The sequence below is a fragment of the Numenius arquata genome, chromosome 3 (genome assembly GCF_964106895.1).
Source record: "Numenius arquata chromosome 3, bNumArq3.hap1.1, whole genome shotgun sequence".
Classification (NCBI taxonomy): Eukaryota; Metazoa; Chordata; class Aves; order Charadriiformes; family Scolopacidae; genus Numenius; species Numenius arquata.
In genome coordinates, this window is record NC_133578.1 from 30,216,768 (window position 1) to 30,235,586 (window position 18,819).

Here is an 18,819-nt window from a genome sequence, read left to right on the forward strand (position 1 = left end):
CTGAAAGTTTATGAGTAGAACCACTCACCGCTCATAGTTATATATATATATATATATCTGAAAAGTGTACTGTTAAAAATAATAGTAAACCTTATGGAAAACAACTGTGCTCCAAGTAGCTTCAAATATGTTCTTGTCTTATTCCAAAATTAAACAAATGCAAAGCAGCACATGTAAAGGAGCAATATACTGCTTGAAATTGTTTTACCTACAGTTGTTGCAAGTGATATTGAAGGTTGAAAGATTAAAGATTCTGCGAGTCTAATCTAAACATTAGATTATGCCCCAGGATATTTCACTGCATTTCTCATCTTTCCCCTGCAGAGTGAGTTTGTTTTGCTTGTTTATGTGGGTGTTCAACATCAACAGGAGAAAAAGACATATAAAAAAAAAAAAATAGGACAAATACAATAGAATTTGCTTCACACAAAACCTGTAAGATCCTAGTCAATATTCCAGAATATCTGGGGGGATTTGAGGAGAAAAGCAGATTGAAATAAGGTATTAAGATTAAAAAAATAAAAAACAACAGATGGGACCTTGGACATAAGTCAAACTACATGCGATAAGCAGAAGACAGCTTTAAGCAAAATGTGCTCTTGCCACATTTTATGAAGTACAATCTTTAAGAAAAGTTATCATATAAATAACATCCTGCGGCTTCGATGCCTCACCGGCATTAAGATAACACATTTTTTACAAACAAACCCCATTCCTCAATGCGGCTCTTAACTGCAGGCTTGAGGGAGCTTTCCACTGCGTGTTCACGGCACACATAATTACCTGGGAGAAGTACGAGGTTAATTTCTTTAGAAGTCAGTGCTAAATTCACCTATGTGTGACATGTTTTTCCACACATGCAGATCAATTTTCTGGATACATGTTAAATGACAGCAGGAACACTGAGCCATAACCTCATTGTGAGTGTCTGGCTGCCAAAGGAGAGGGGCAACTGGGATCAAGCTTGGTTCACCAACATGAGCTCTCACCAGCTGAGAGTGACTGCAACTGTTCTTGGGTTCTGCTGAGGGAAGAGAATGAGCAGCAGAAAAGGCATGTTGTCCACCACATTTCTGAATCTTTGGTTTCCATAACATTGAAAGAAGTGGCCCAGTTCATTTAAACAAGACACAGCTTAATCTCTCCCAGGTATCCTGCAAGAGAGATGCTTAATGATAATTTGCCCATAATTCCTCCCCTCCAACAGTAAAACTTCCCTTCCTTCAAGGAAGCAAGTAATTTTTCTTTAAAATTATCTTCCAAAAGCTTAATATTTTTAATCACATATTTACAGAGCTTGCAATACAACACAGAGATTTATCTGTATTTATGTTGTGTATAGAGATGTAACGTGTTTCTATATTTTTAGTCTCAGGGCAGAAGAATGTGTACGAACTATAGAAGGAAACTCTTGATTTACAACCTTAAACACTGATAGCTCCTACAAGCCACCAACACAATTTCTGCACCGTGAGTATCATGGAACTATATACTGTAAAATATTTATTTCAATTGTTGACATTATAAATTAATTTGATAAATGACAATTTTTCAATAATGTAGATTTTATGGCCATATTTTAAGACAATAAATATCCTGAAAATGTGCTGAATAGGCATATATAGCTATAGACACTCTTCACTTAAGAGAGCAGAGGAGAGTTCACTGCTTCTGAGTCAGGCATACAATCTTATTTTGCTTGTTTGTTTTTATAACATTTGGAAAAGCTAAAGAGATTGTGAAAAGCATGTTGGCATGGCTTATTCATGCACTGAGAGGCAGTGACAAAATGATTTTGCTTCTCTCTCCATATACATATACTAGCCCTGTAGTTAAACTAATTAACTTTAGCAGAGTGTGATGAAGTGGGAGCATGGGATTCTCTGATTTGGGAAAATAACTACTCAGAAAGAATTGATCAAGAAGTGTTCTGAATCCTCCTTGCATTCAGCCATGAGGAGCAGGGGAGCTTTTAACTAGTTCGGTTACATCTCAACCAGAGATCAGTTTGTCTTAGTTGTGCCATCCTGTCATCACGCATTATACCTTGCATTCAGCCTGACTTTGGCTGCAGGAGAGCAGGGAGCTCTAAGAGAGAGGATGTGGTCTTTGAGAAGATGAAAAAAGGAAAGCTGGGCAAAGCCCCAAGCCCCACTGCTGTTAGCAGCCAAGACCTCATCCAATGAACATTTGATGTTCATTGAACCCTGAACAGCCAGGGTGTCAGGCTCACTCTGCTCAGCAGGAACACACAGACATCTCCAGCAGTCATGGCTGGCATGGTTAGGCTGGTGTTTCATAGTGGCAAGCCTGCAGGTTGCCTCTTATCTTTGGAGCAGAGATCAGTAAAACCTTGGACTAGGTCTACTTGGGGTCTTTCCAAAGAAGCCTCGGCAGCCTGCCCAAAGCAGCAGGTTTGTGCAGTGGTTGTAGAAGGAAGGTGATGCAGACACCTGACCCTCATGTGTTGCCTTAGCTTCCCTGAATACACTCGCAACCTGCCTGGCAGCTCACAGAAACCTTTTTTCAGCAGGAGAAACCGCAGCACGACAGCTACCCTGAACTGCATGCAGGGCTATGCCTGTCTCCTCCAAGGAAAGGGACAGCCACCTAAGCACACTTGCCTCATTGCAGCATGCTGAGGAAAAACTAAACGTGCAAGACCTCAGCTCTGCCTTACGCCAGCATGGAGCCAAAGGACTCCCAGCTGGCATCCCACCAGGGGTAGATTATGAACCAACCTGCCTTTCCACCTGTTCCCCTCCCTCCCCTAGCAGAGCTCAGTTCCTCTGCCTGCCTCCTGCACCCCAACCTGGGATAGGAGAAGTCTTCCCAAGTCTGCAGCTTGTTGGCTGCTGCTGGCTTGCAACAGGAGAACCTGTGAGTACCTCCTGTGGCTGGCTGCTCTGCTAGGGTTAACACCCAAATGTGCCCAAATCAAGCCTTTTGACTGCCGCTTGCTTCTGTTTGGCTGCAAATACCTCCGTTTCACTTCACTTAAGGTCTCAGTTAGTGGCTGATGTAAACAGATGGGAACTTCTGCCTGCCTGTGCCTTAAAAGCACATTTCTATCCCTCATGATCACAGGGTAAAGCTCAAACACATGATTTACTTGCATTCTGGCTTTCCAGAAGCAGACAATAAATAACATTAGCCTGCTTAATAGTGATTTTAAGCCAGCTGTTTTTGAGGCCCAATTCAGAATTTTTAATGGTCCTGCAAGAAAATTCTTGACATGGCGACAGAAATGCAGGTTCCCAATAAATACCTTCCACCTCAGCAGAGGTCCAGCAAGGCCTCCCTCCTGCAGGAGATTCTCTGGCCACCCATACACGCCCTGGCTGCACCAGTATAACTGATGTGTGCAGCAGCAGCCCCTGCCTCATTGACTGGAGTCAGACCCACAATTCGCTACAATGGTTTGTGTCAGATCTGATTTTTTAACTAATCCAGAGAACTGGAGGTGCTAGAATTTACTGTTTACGACATATCTGCAGGGCTCAATTACTGCCTTTCCAAGAAAAGGAAAAGGGGAGGGGGAGAAAGAAGGAGAAAGGGAGAAGGAAATTGAGAAAACAAGTTTAATTTTAATATTATGGCAGACTGGTAAAGTGCCAGTCTCTGCAAAAAATACAGGCTAACCGCCAGTAACAAAACCAGGAAGAGAGCACAAACTAACCTCACTTCTTACGCACGCAGTTCCATGCGCATAAAAATACCATATGAAAACCATATTTCTGGTCATTCCGATTAGGAAATCTGATAGCCTGTGGCATGAACTTCTTGCAAACAAAGGCTGCACTAAGTGATAGGGGGAAGCAGAAAAGCCTGTACCATTCCTAGGAGCTACTTGCAGGCCTGTTGCAAGCAGTAACAGTAGTAAAACGAGCTATGCAACCTCTGTACCCTCTTTATCACACTATCCTTTCCTATTATCGCTTGGCAGGGACAACAAAGAAGTAGCGCCAAAGACAAATGCCAAGTCCTACCTTGTTGCTGATGCCTGAAACAACTATCTCTACCCTCCCGCCATGCTCCTTCCCCTTCCGCAAATCCACCTCATGCACTTGAGATGTTGCCCACTGGCTTTTGCCCATCATCTGCCCAAACCATGCCTGCTCCATACTGGGTGTACGTCCTTAGTCTCAAAAGGGGCATGGATCGTGATAGAGGGTCTTGGGAAGCTCCTGTCCTTCCCATCAGGAATTTAAATGCACCTTGGTCAGGCGTTTCCAAATTTTCTCAGTATTTGCATCCTTAACATTTTTCCAGTGCCCATGTGAGTCCCATCTAGAAATGCCGTTTCTCAGTCGCTGCATACAGACTTGCTTTCCTTAATCATCTTCCGCAGACCACTCCCGGCAGACAGGGCTGCCCCAGAGCCTACCAGCTGTCCTCAGACAGCCTTATCTCTTGTCTTTGTAAAAGAGGCGTGAGTGATCCCCAAAGCATGACTTCGGCTCAGATCACCATTTGTGGATTTCTCACAGACTTTCCCTGTAGTACTGAGAGCTGAAGGGAGGAAGTTGCCCAACATAAAAGCAGAAGATCCAAGCGTGCCACTTATATTCTAGGAATCAAACCGTTTCAACTCCTCATTGGATAGAGAATGACAACCTTTCAGGCTAAATGAAAAGCTGCATTTATACAGATACAAACATTTTGGTACAGTTGAGTTTTCCTGCCTGTGGAAAATTAACCTTATCCGATAGAACGTGCTTTGGGTCATGGCAGCGAGCAGATGTCTGTAATCTCCTGCACGTGGAGAATTTCCATAACATCAGAATTAGCAAGATGTAAATGGGGAAAAAAACCTTGAATGGAAACAAATGGAAGACTGGCGTGGCTGCGTTCCCCAAAGTACGTTCTGCAGCTGCATCGCTGCTCTGGAACAAAGAGGAATATAATTATTATTGTTTTACTTTCATTTCCCATTAGCAAAGCAAAAGCCGAATAGAAGTGGTTGTTATTTCTGCAGAAGAGAGCTGGCTGAGGTGAGTATATGAAGTCACGCAGGAAAATCCACGAGGAGACTATTTCTTAAGCCCAAGTAGCTCACACACCCGATGAAAAATATATTGGTAAAATTCACCAGTAACACTTCGTTATTGCAGAGCTGAGTCAAGGCTCCTCAGATGCCCTGAGGGTAAGACTCAGCCACACATGCCGGGGCAGGGCAGGACTTGGCTGCTCCTGCTGTCAGCAAGGAGTGATAATTGCTGGCAGGGGAGGGTGTTGGTGGTGTCTGCTCCTTTTGTCACAGCTGCCACCCCCAGCACTCCCAGCCTTCTTTGGTAGCAGCAGCCTCTCCGTCCAGGGTGCCAGTGAAGGTAGAATGGGCAGGCGGGAGTTCTTGTTATTTCTGCGTTGATCAGGTCAGCAACCCTCCCTGACTTGCTGCAGCGCTGCCACCAGCTTCTCTCCCCTACAGGGCAGGGGCCTGTGGTACCCCAGGGAAACAAGAGCTTCACTTGGTTCCCAGCACTCCTGGTGTCCCTGTCCCTGGTTACAACCTCATGGGAAGTCTGACTTTATCAGAGCTGTTCCTTGGAGGACTGCAGAGATCACAGGCTCCCACCAATGTCATTGAGACCTCTGGATACAAAGAGCTTTGTAGGCCTGTCCTTAACAGCTCACAGGTAGGTAGTAAGACCTCGCTAGCCAGCCTCTCTTCCCTGTGAGCTGGTGCTGCTCAGCCATCTTGAGCCAACAGCAAGCCACTGCATGTAAGCACAGTGCTCTCTTTCAGGGAGGGACCTTCTCCTTGTCAATAACTGTCCTAATCTACTAATCCTTTTCTGAGGCAGAAGCCCCCAAGGTAGCTGCAGATCCAGCCTGGAACACTGAGTCTACCTCCTGTTCATAGGGGAAGTGAGGCTTGTCATGATCCTTCCCTGTAGCCAGGGGGCTCTAGGTTCATTTGTGGGGCTGAGATTTGTCATACAGGCAGGTGCTCAACCCATACACTACTTGCCTGAGTTTATTGCTCCCTCCTTATTTACGACAGCAAGAAACGAAGCTCCTCATTCTGTCTCCCATCTTTTGTTGCATTTTGGAGGTAGTTCTTTAGCCACAGAGGTATAAGACATGCACCACTTTCTTATTTGCTTGCAAAAATTGTCACTGTGGATAGAGAAAAATAACAAGAATTAAGGAAGGAGGAGAGATACAAGCAACGAAGCAACTGAGCTGCAGGATGGGTCCCACCAATCTGTGTGTACTGGAAAGTGCTGGAACCAGTGAGATCCCACGAGTAGAGTGCTTGGTGCAAGATGTCTGTTGCAGCACTGTAGGGTTTGGGTTGCTCATGCTAGGGAGCTGGTGCTAATGTGGAACCCCTTCCCAAGGCCGAGACAAACCCAGGAACACTGGGAGTGGAACCGAAGAAAAGAGGAGTTCACCACTCTGGTGACATGGCATTGAGTTTAGTTGCAGCTTGTGTAAGACTTTGCCTCAAGGCTGTGGTGACCACTGCCTGAGTGAGCTTGTGGTGCGGCGGTAGCACAACCCAAGCCAACACGGCTGTTTGTGCTCCAGAAAGAGAACTGAGGAGAACCGAGTTCCATCCACACGCATAGGCAAAATGGCTGCCTCAGAGCTCAGCTGGCATTTGGATGGCTAGAAAGATGAGGCTTGTTTCTTGTTTAATGGGAAGATTCACTATTTTCTTTCTGGTCAAGAAGGGAAGGTGACTGAGTGGGGGTGATACTCAGTTCTCGGGACCATTTTGAATTAATTTCCCTCTGTTCTCTAGGTGGACAAGCATCCATGTCCTAAAACCTCAGCATCCTGAGGCCTGCCTTAGAGGCAATCAGGTCATGGAGCACTAACTCCCGCTCACACTTACCAATAGTCTCACGGGAGAGGAGAAAAATGAGGTCAAATGAACAGCATCTTTCAACAATGCATCTACCATTTGTATGGTGGTGATTCCAGTTAACATCTCAGCTTGAAGCTCTCCATAAGCATGACTGGAAGAAGGAACACTAGAGGAAAAGCTCTTCATTGCAAAGTAAAAAATCCCAGAGAACTCCTTCAAAATGAAGTTCTTGCGTCAGGAGTTGAAAAACCCCAGGAAGCAGAACAAAGGAGATGGCAGTGGAGAAAAGACCCATCTGTTCCCAGCACCTCACCTTCAGGAGACACAGCAGGAAAACTCCTGGGTCAGGCCGGTCAGCAGAGGAAGTTTGCAGGGTCCTTCTACTGACTTAGTCTATCTCTTCTAGTTCTGTTGGACAGGACAGCAGCTCTGGGCTGGGAAAGCTCCTGCTTATAAGAACACCATGACATTGTCTCCTCATGGAGAGGTGAAAGAGTGCAATAGTTTGTGTGGGAAGGATAGAGGAGTTGCTATTTTAATTCTTGTCCCACCTGCAAAGGTTCTTGGTTGCTGTGTTCCTCCCACATGCCTGGTTCCCATCAATCCTGTGCTCTACCCAAGTGCAGCCCAACCAAAAGTGAAGGAGAAAAGTATTTAGTTTAATGCCTCTTTTTCCTGTTTTCTTTTTTTTATTTTTTTTTCCCTTTTGTTTTTCTCCTTAAACACTTAGCAGACAAAAGCGTGCAAGAGGCTATGTAAGGCCTGCTACTTTGAAATGCCTACAAAACTATGTTTAGTTGCCAATATGAGCATCTTAACTGGCTGACCAGCGAGAATGGACAAAAAAGCAAGCAGAGGCACTGCATTAACGTAGCAACGGCAAACCCTAATTATTTCACACTATTATCTGGTAACAGTGCAGTGTGCAATCTGTCACGTGCCTAAGGTGTCTGAAGGTCCTATTCTACCCTCAGTAATGAAGCAGTTCCTTATGCCCTTCAGCCAACAAAACACACTGCAACAGGGGTCTTCCTCTCGTTCCTGGGAGCATGTCTTATTACTCGTGACCAATAATACCATGAAAAACCCAGAAAAGACCATGTTTTTTGTCATTAATATGATCTTTAATAAATGGAATAATGCACCATTTTACAGCAAGCCTTTTCTTGTAGACCTAAAGAATAGCCTTTTAAATGTTCTTATCCAATGTCTCTGTATCAATACAATCTCTTTATTTAAGTTTATATATAACAAAGCAATTCTTACAAGTATTCATAGAAAACTCTGTAGTGGCTTTAACAATGTCAGCTTTCATAGTGGCATCCACAGATGATTAAAAAACAAAAATTAGCTTTTTATTTCATACTCACACTGTTCCATGAAACACAACTTATACAGCATAGCAAGGGTATTGGACAGCTTATACAAAAGAAATAACTGAAAGCAATTATTTATAAATTCATACATGATATTTCCTCAGTCATTTGAGAGAAAAACCAAAAATACCCGTTAACAAAAGGGTTCTGATGAGACTCCATATTCTAGGGTTCCTCCCCCTCTTCCCCAGAAAAGCTCGCTCAGAAAGTAATGCGCTCTTTACGATCTTCATAAGGAAAATGGTAGTTTCACATCTCCTTATTTCAGCTTCTACAGAAGACCAAGCCCTAGAAATCAGTCTTTGCCATGTTCATTTTCCTCTTATACTGCATTTGGGGGGAAAATAATCAACAGCGATCGTAAAACATGATTCCAGCTTATATAAATGTGAATAGAGCACACTCTCCTCTAGAGACAAAAAGCAGACAAGAAACATTACATACAAACCTTTTTAAATACATTTCAACAGTGTGAAAGAGAGAGAAGAGTCACAAATCAGGAAATTCAAAAGTGACAAATGGAAGTCAGCTATAACTTGGACTTGCCTGTTTCTTTGTTCTTGTGACTTTTTATGAACTACAGAAACGTTAACTATTTTCTTTCCTTTTGAATAAACAAGATTGAAGCATGATACTTCATGATACAGTTCTGAAGCACAAAAAAAGTGAATCAAGTGCTCTAGAAATAAACCTCGCACATTTTTGCTCTGTCTTAAAAACAGGTGAACGGGCTGCAAAAATTGACTTTTGGGAGACCCTGAAACAAGAAAGTTATAAAGGCTAATTATTTCTGCTTTAGAATAGTTACCAGGCAAGATGCTATGCCCCTGGTGGATGTATACTCCTGTAATAAGCCTGCAGAAGCCTGCAAGAACTTTGACTAAATCCTTCCTTACCGTGATAGTTACTGCATCTGTTGAAGCATGACGTACGCATTGAAGTTAACCAACTGAATGACTTCCAAATTTACACAATTGCTGATCAACAGGCTTTTAAAAACATCTGACAATTACATTATAAATTAACGTAACTTCAACTAGTTCCTGGTTATTATGCACAAATGTAGATTAAACCACAGTGAAATAAACAGAAATGGGCATAAAAAGTAATTCACATCAGTAACGCACCACAGCAGCCACTAAATCAGACCTGCATGAAGCCCAGATCAACATTAAAGGGCTTTGGCGTAAATGAGGATTTATCTTGAAACCTTCCACTGGTGCAGTTCCACTCCTTGACAACACCCACAGCCGCACTGGTACTGACCCAGCCTGAACTGAGGCATCAGCCAACACCCCTCAAGACGGCAGTAGCCAGGGTTCGTCCCTGTGGTCCCACATTCCACCTTAGCTTTCCCAGAGCTAATCCTCCCAAGAAATGTTTAAACCCACGCTGCCAGCCGAACCCAACCCTCCTTTGCTCATAATCAATGGCAGACTCCTCTGATTAACAGCATTCGGCTCAAGCGCTAACCCACGGGATGCCGATTTCCTCAGATCGGCCTGCGCCAAACAGAACTCCCGCTTTGATTCGAAGGAGTGTCCAAATCTGTTACCTGCAGAAGCGGAAGTTCCGCTACCAATTTTAGTCAGTACAGAAGAAACATCAAAACGAGAAATCCGATTTGTTACTATTTCACATAAAAATTGAACCTACTGGGAGGTGGGGGGATCAAAAAAAGGGATGTATTTCTACAGCTATAGTTTTATATGACAATCTAGAATTGTCATATAAATTGGATTTAATGGACAGAAATACTATGTTTAAATGGCAACCACACACATAACAATAGCTACTACATAAAAAAGCCTTGTAAAAACTATCATGTATAAAATATTTTGGATTACTTTTTATCTTTAAGAGGGGTACCTTAAATTACTCATCTTCAGGTAAAGTTTGTCACATGCATTCCCGGCTTTTTTTTTCTCTCTCTCTCTCTCTCTCATAAATCCATTCCACCTAAACATTCAGTGACAAGTCTGTCATGGGAGATCTCACAGTACTGGATTATATGTCACAGTCAGATCCCAGTTTTACTGTGATGTGCTGAAGACAACTTAAAAATGGCATATGAAAAAAAACCATTATATTTGCTACCAGTGCTACCATCTGATGCTGTAACTCACATAACTTAATCGTGGAATTTATGCAGAACACACATATGCATCAAAATACATACACAGTTTACATAAAAATATGTATCTGGCTTCACTGCAATATGTATAGCTTTTTCACTGAAGAAAGGCTTGAAGTTGAACAAAAAATAATAAGCACATTAAAGAAAGGAGGTTAATATATTAATCTGTTAAAATGGATAGCGGGACACCAGACAGAAAAATTCAAATAATCCAAATCTATGCAAAATACTAAATTGTCCAGTCTATAATCCAACTTTCATAGACTTATCAGTCCTATACTTCAATTTTCTTTGATAAGCTGCTCCAAATTTTCTAATTAGGCATCAGGTCATATATATGCTACTGTGCTTGGCAATTATTATTTTTATGACTTAAAAACAGAACACTGTTTCAGAAATGGGAACTGCCATCTCTTTTATACAAGTAAAAATTACAGCATAATTAATTTCTCCTGTATCAACTGCATGTGTGAATTTTAAAAATCTCCCTAATTAGGCTGGAACTTTCCATAATAACGTTTCAATGGCAGAATGGTTATGATTGTTTGAATATTTTCACGAAAGAAAATTATAATCTGAACATAGACTTAGTAATGTTATATTAGTGGACTTTTTTTTTAACATTTAAAAAAGGAATATCATTAGAGCAAAATGCACTGGACACAGAAACTATGGCATGTACAATGTATACATATATATTTTTTAAGTACAAATTCATTATTATTAAATTTGGCTCAGTAACCTATTCCATACAAATACAGAACTTCCTTATTCTCCTTTCTGAAGCAGGCAGGATTAAAGACTTCTTTTAAAGAAAGCTGGCAGGTGGGAAAATATGTACTTTCTAAACATATATTTAAGGTGGGTGGTTTTTCTTATTTGTTTCCTGAAACCTGCCAGCATCCATCTTGTGTTGGGTTTTGTCCCCAGCGCACTGAAAAAAAATGAAACTGTGTTGCCTTTGAAAATTAGGTAATTTTCTATGTGGAAACAAGATACAAAGGAACAGCAGTAAAAAAGCAAAACACAGAGAGAGATGTTCTTTGTTTCTGAGAATATTCTAATGATGACAATATAAATTGGTTTTCTTTTAAATTAGGAATTCCTTTACCTTTAGCTGTGCAATTGAAGCCCACCTTGGAGTTTCATGAAAGACATTTCTAATACCAATTGTTTACCACATGAAGCTATAGAGCGTTATAAGCAAATTCAGGGGAAGTGTTGCAGATAATCTGACTTGTAAATATCAATTTTAGAAGAAAATAAATCTGACTATGAGGCATGTCTGTTCAAATGGTTAGAATTCACATTCTAAAAACCATGTTACGTTGGAGAGTATCTCTATTACAGGAAACAGAAAGAGAGACAATGCATTAACCTAAGCAACTCTTCTGGCTTCTACTAGTATGTCATTTTCTAAAACCAGTAAGATTTTCGATTTTGGCTTATATACACAAACATCACAAATGTTTGCTCTAACATTTTACTTGAATTATACATTATAAATTACCATAGCAAATATTCTACTGCTGCCTATTTGGCAGCGGCACAATTCATAGGTATTTACACTATCATTCTATTTTCATTTTGCTATATTTATCTTGTCTGCAATATACACGAGAAACTGACAGAAAATTATCAATTTTCATAAGTATTTTTTCTTAAAAAAAAAAAAACACACAAAGAAATAAACCACATTTGTCTCCCCTTATTATAGCACATCTATCAACTATCCATGTGTCTGATCTGTAGAATTCTCTCTCTCTCTCTCTCTCTGTATTTTGTTTGGTTAAGGATGATTCCCCATGGTATGAGATACGATTCAATATCATTTAATTTACAGAGAAAGTATTCTGTGGAGATTGGATTATGTGCTGTGAGCAAAAAAAGGGCATTACTAAAGTAAGCATTAAAATGAAAACTGCTCATCTAGCTGTGCAGAATTACAGTATTTTGGTACCTACTTAAGAGATTGTTTTGACTGACCTTTAAAAATAAATAGCTTTTCCTCTAATTAATCTATAGGGTATTTTGTGATAAAGTACATATTTCTATCATGTTACAAATTATTTTTATCCAGGGTAGATTAAAAAGCCAATACTTTCTACTAATTGTAATTCTTCCCAAAGGCCTTCTAGTAAGTGACAGAAATAGACAAAGGAAAAGAAAGTATTATGTTTGCTTTAAGAATATTTAAGGAAAACTTGAGAAGAAGTTTCATCTGGTGTTAAAATGATTTTGATTGCATTGAGCATGAGAAGGTTGGATTTCTTAGAAAATTGGCCTTTCTTAGAAAAGATTGGCCTGAAAAGAAAGGCTAGAAGACTGGTGCAAATCTCTTAGCAGAAAGAAGCAGTAGCCAGAGCAAATAACTTTTCTCTCCCCAGAGTGTTTCAAGTTAGATAAAAGTGTCCTAAATATGCTTTTCAGCCCACATTTTGAAATGCTGACGGATGATACACGCAAGGCAAAGCAAAAAGCCATTGGGAAAGAAGTGAAGAATCTTCAATATGCACGATACAGTGATCATCACAGAACAACATACCGTACTTGAAATGGAGACTCAACGAAGGCCAGGAGAAGAAAACCGCAGCCAGCATTATGAACAGAATGCCAAAAATTCTGATTCAGGTCTTGAAACCCAGCTGAGCAACTGGCAGGTTTTCAACATCTGGGATGCGAGATTGCAGCAGATGGAAAGCCAGAGAGTGAATTAAAAGTAAAACCAGAGAAAGGCTGTATTTTTGAAGAAGGGAGATATAACTGTGTATTTGTACAGGCAGTTAACAGAATTATGCCTCAGAGACGAAAGGTATTACTTGAACTGGTGCTTAAAGAACATAGGGAGCCCAAAATATGTCTCATGGCTTGTATTTCTACAACTACACTTAATCAAAGTCTGGATTTATAGAGTTATCTCTTGGAGAATCTAAGAAACATTAAGAAGCATTACAAGACAAAATCATAAACAAGGGAGTTTGGGAAACAGCAAGGCATATATTATGCTAGTTGTATCATCAGATATAGAAGAACAGGGTTGGCAAAGTTTACCTCAGGGGTAAAAATAATGTAACAGCAAGGAAACAAACGAGCTTGAAAGCATAGAGCATCTGTTTCAGTCAGCTGAAAGGAGACAGGCTGGGGGAGGCAGTTGTTTGCTGCCAGTATCCTGCCATAGGAGTTTGGCAGGCTGACTGAATATATTTTCTTTCTTTGAACATCACCAGTTTTCAGATACAGCGATAAAACTTTACTCAGTACCAAAGACTGACGTGCGTCTTTTTAAAATCTAAGTAGTTTTTACTGAAGTGTTTTCAATCAGAAAGAATGTGTCTCAGGTGGAAGGATATTTCTTAGGCAGAAGGAGGTCCAGAGGAGAATAAGCAAATTATTTTTTCAGTACACAGTAAAAACAATCATTCTAAAAAAAGGTATGGTCTACTTGAGTTGGTGAAAAAACAATTTATCTCAACAGATACTACATTAATGTTCACTGACATCTAAAATCAATGTGCATACAAACTGGGGGGTCTAAGCAGAGGGGAAAAATCTCCAATGCTCCCCCACAAACACTCATAACCATGAATTTTAAAAGCATGCAATGAATTTTAACAAGATGAATGAGAGGGTCTGGAAACTCTGAAGGGAGGACTCAGCAACAACAGTCAATTAGGATGCACCCACCTGCATAAGTAATCAATCTGGACAGTACTCCAGACTGTCAGTAAGGAGGCAAATCAGGAAAGATTCATAACTCATCACAAAACTGTTTTGTGCCAAATAAGATTCATGATTTTTCCTCTGTGTAAACAAAATATGTTTGCAACCTATCTTCACTAGAGCATTTGACAGTTATTAAGATTTCTGAATAAAATGTATTTTTCAATGTACATTACTAATGATCTAAATAAGGTTTTAAATAAATACAGGGGGTGAAAATGCACACAAAAGAAAATGGAAAAAATGCCTGACTGTTTCCTTACATTTGTTCAACGTTTTGTTATTCAGAACTTCACAGGCTGGCATCTACTACTATAAAGGAAACACATGGAAAGGTACTGAGCTCAGATTTTTTTTTTTCTTAGCTTCTTTTTTAAAGCCTCTTCATGCATTGTCACCTCAGCGCACAATGTGATATAGGCAGCTGCTTCAAGCTGGCTACGGTGTGCAAAGTTCACTGTCATGACCGGCTGACTGCTCAACTGTCAGGGAAAAATTAACACATACAAAAAGGGGAACATGTGGCAGTTTTAGAAACACACTTTTCAATAAAGCATACTGTGAACTATAGACTATTGCACATTTCAACATGACACAAGAAAAATAGGGGGTTCAAAAGAGGATACACTTTGTAACATAGAAATACAGACTAGCTTGTGCACAGAAATCAAAACATGGTTACAAGACACCACTGCAGTCAAACCTGTCTTATAGTCTGCTTAGGATCTTAGTGACCTTAAGAAACTGGTCCAAACTGATTATCAGCAATACTTTTTTTTGTTCCTTTTTTTAAAAAAATATTTTGAGACCACATTTTTGATACACATATATATATTCCGTGGTCAAAACAGACAGACTTAACTTTAGCGATACTAAATAAAAGTGCAAAAACGTTCAAAAAATAAAACAAAATAAAAAAATATGGAAGCATAAGCTAAAAATTTTCTGCATAGCTGAAATCTATTTAAAGCGAGTCCTTGGTAGGGGTTGCTGACAGGAGGAAAAAGCAGTTTTTTTTAAAATGTCTTCTGCATGTTTGTTTCCAATAATGCAAAAAAAAGGTCAATTTGTCGGCTTTTAAAGTATTTCACAGGCAGTTCACTCCTGCGTCCTTAGATACCATTGTGGTGGCAGTGCCTCCTTCCGCAAGGTAAACAGCAGTGCTGGATTTGGAGTGAACTGCCCCGTCACTGCCATTATTGTTGACCTCACAGTGCAGCGGCTCGGTGGAGATGACCCACGTTGAAGGACGCCACCGCTTCAGTGAGTAGGGAGTTTTCACACGTTTCTTGATCTTTTCTCCTGAGCCCGACTTGCCATCCTGTGAAGAGTCACCTACTGAAGACAAACAAACAAACAAAAAAAACCAAACAAAAACAAAAACAGAGGAGAAAACAGTATTACGGGGAAGATAAGATTAGACTGGAGAGTCCAGGGTTGTTATTCATGCAAAACAGACCAAAAGAGCAAGATCTTACCACACAAAAGCAACTGTGTGGCAGCGGCGTGACAAAGTTACTGCAATAATCTTTTTTCTTTACCTCAATAAGTTTTCAACTCAAGTCAACATGTTAAGACAAAAATTAAGGCTTCCTACTTAAAAGGAAGGCTTACACATTCCACTGCTGAATATTCAACTACATTTCTTGAAAGATCTGTTCTGGTTTGTTTCTAAACACAAACGTGCCTGGCACCCCAGATTATTTCAGCAGCGTTACAGCATCTGTCTAAACATAGTCAGACGTTTGCAAGCACCTTTCAAAGACTACAGTGCATTCTGGAAATATATTCTCTTAAAAATGCACACAGGAAGCCTTTCCAACATCTCCAACAGGCCCAAAGACAAACTCCGAGGATGTACTTAATTTGACTACATGATTACATTCTTACTCTAAAAAGGAGAGCCCCATTGTAACCTCTTAAATCTTTGGCCATTAAACTCTTAAGGCAGTTACTCTGAAGGAGTCTATTAAAATAGATTCCTTCTCTAACTACTCTGATTAATTTTTAATACGTACACGGTAAACTGATGAAGGATTGCTATAATTGTTGGAGCTCAAATAGCAAAGTCGAGAATGCTTGACCATCCATCTAGGCTGGGCTAATATAGTAAAATCAGTTGCTTTAAAATTAATGAAGTGTATAAGTAGCTATTATAATGAATTATTTTAATCAATGCACCTTAGAGCCAGATACCTTTAAAAGAATGAGGAAGAGTAAAGAAAAGAAGGTATAATGTACCCCTGATGGAAGAAATAGGAAGCTTTTTCAACATGCCTTGCAGCTGCCAAGGTAGGTGCCTTGCAAGGAATAATGGAAGTTAGAAATTACTCCCTTGCTAGAGTCAGAGTAGATAGGTTATAAAGGGACAGATTTATTCCATGTATGTGGAAGGAAGATAGTGACCTAACATGTGCTGGAGCTGATGGAGACAGGACTTAATCGAGAAGATTGAAATTGTGCTGACAGAAATTAAATTTATATGGGATTTAGTAAGTATGTTTTGAGGAGGGACAGGAGACACCGAAGTATTTTCTGTTCAAGCAGATATAGTAGTATTAAGTAAAAAAGTGTCAGGGAAACTGTTCAATTCCTGCAGGCACTTACACTGCACACTACTGCTGTCCAAACTATTTGTGGCTGATAGATCCAGCGAATTAGGCCTTTGTGCTCTTCTAGTCTGGGTCTGCCCAGGATTTCTTGCTACGTTCTGAATACTGACTGTAGCTGTGTCTTGCACTGGACATGGATTACTGTTGTTGTTATTGGCGTTTGTGCGGCCGTTATCCAGTGGTCGCTCTCTCCTGTCCACTAGACGGTCCAGAACACCTTCATCATGGCCAACCTGCTGCTCCCGCCTCAACAAAGGTTCATGCTCATCAGGGCTTGAATTAATATTCAGTCGACTATCCTCTCCACTGAACTGGTTCTGAAGCATTTCCTGGGCCCTCTGCGCTACCGAACTGGTTGTCTGGCCAGATGGCACTGTCCCATTGGCATATTGGGTTGTGCCAGCATGAGAGTTTATGCTGTGGCTTCTCCCAGCCACTCCGTTCATGGTAACTGTCACGACATGAGGTTCTGCAGCATTGATAGTGTTCATCTTCGCAACACCTGTTTCCACTTGCTTCAAGTTTGATTTGTGTTTGCCACCAAATTTTAACCGTGGCTCCTTTGTTGAATTTTTGGTGTTTAGGGGGAGGCTAGTAGGCCTCTTCGGAAGGTTCTGTTGCTTGGGTAGAGGATAGACCTGAGCAGATGGGACATCCGGAATCAAACATGCTTGACCATTGCTAGCTTGTGTGAAGTCCTGTTGTCCTGTCACCTCTACTGCAAGTTTTATCAGCGGATAAAGCAAGCTGGAACTAGTGCTGCTGAGTGGATCTGGTCCACTAAACTGCTTAAGTGAATGTTCCATCAGATTCTCATCAGAGCTTTCTTTCAGGTTCTTATCCACTTCTTTTGGATCCAATTTATTTGTCTCTAAGTCCTCCTCTGTTAGCTGCAGACAAACAGGGGTGGGCCCACCCGGCTGCATGACATTTGTAGTATGTAAGTTTGTTTCATCCGAATAAGGCATCTCAGATATGGTGGTCATGCCAGTGCTAGGAGTGAGGCCAGTTGTATTGGTGGTGGTAGTATTGGTGGACAAACTGGTGACACTTGTCTCAGGACTAGGGATGCGAGCTTGTGCTTGTTGCCGCTCATAGTTAATGGAGTTTCTATTCTTTTCCCCTGAAGTCAATGGTGTAGTGGACATCGAATGTTCAGAAGAAATGTTCTTCACTATGCTGTCAGTGTGGTGAATTGAATCTTCAATGTAGGAAGAGGAAGAGTAATCTGGATATGGTCTTATCTTTGATACACGCCTATGATGCGACAGATTCCTTTAAGAAAAAATAAGTTATATTAAGATCATATATGTAAAAAAACACCTAAATGAGAGGCTTTATAATGTCAAAAGAGCTGCATGTCTTTTTGTTTCTTTTCATGCATACACTAAGGACAGATACAGTACAAACTGAGATCCTTCAGTAACTTCCTTGAAAAATCCTGGGTAGCAGAAAATTGCTTTTACTAGGACAGCAATTTTGTCATGGATGTTACTCATACAACTAAGTTGGATAACAGGAATTTTCTTCTATTTGTCAAATAAGCTGTTGGTCCAGTTCACTGCTAAGGTACTGCTCTAGTTGCAGAGAAGTGATGCTGAAGGAGGGCATCAAGAACTCAACAGACAAGATGGAGAAAGTGATGCTGGGAAAAAGTCACAAGGGCCTAAACCATGAAAAATATATTATTTTAACAATATAGGTATTCTACAATTTGAACCTTTTTTTTTTTTATTACACTAAACAGTGCCACATGCAGCAACATTACTCATCTCTCAAATCCAGATCTCTAGTGTATACTATTAAGCACTAATGTCAGTTCTGCAAATTCTCACTCCCTCTGGATCAATATATAAGCAGAGAATGCGCAGCATCTCTTTCACTGGGGTCAGAATAACAATGACTTGAATGGTGGCCCTGCAGTTCTTTACCTGAAAAGCTACAGGTTTGAGACTTTGTGATTTCCTGAACTCATATTGCTTGCAAATTCACAGTTCTCAGAAGAACATTTTAAGTAGTTTTAAGCATCATTTAGCAAGAGGTCTTAAAGACAATTCATCGTCACATCATATCTTTGCAAGCCTGTTTGGACAGTTTGCTTAAGTTCAGCTTAAAAGGTCCCTCTGTGAGAAGTACAGTTGTTTACATAAAAGT

The 18,819-nt window shown here is 40.6% G+C and overlaps 1 protein-coding gene across 1 annotated transcript in view; it reads right to left on the reverse strand.

Moving 5' to 3' along the window:
- Window positions 1-7,934: 7,934 nt before the first annotated feature.
- Window positions 7,935-18,819, reverse strand: part of BMPR2 (bone morphogenetic protein receptor type 2) — a 56,401-nt gene continuing 45,516 nt past the window's right edge. Inside the window, exons 12-13 of the mRNA XM_074145805.1 lie at window positions 16,661-17,940; window positions 7,935-15,391 (exon numbers count right to left, since the gene is read on the reverse strand). Coding sequence (XP_074001906.1) covers window positions 15,141-15,391; window positions 16,661-17,940 — 1,531 coding nt within the window. The 3' untranslated portion in view covers window positions 7,935-15,140. The remainder of the gene's footprint in view (window positions 15,392-16,660; window positions 17,941-18,819) is intronic.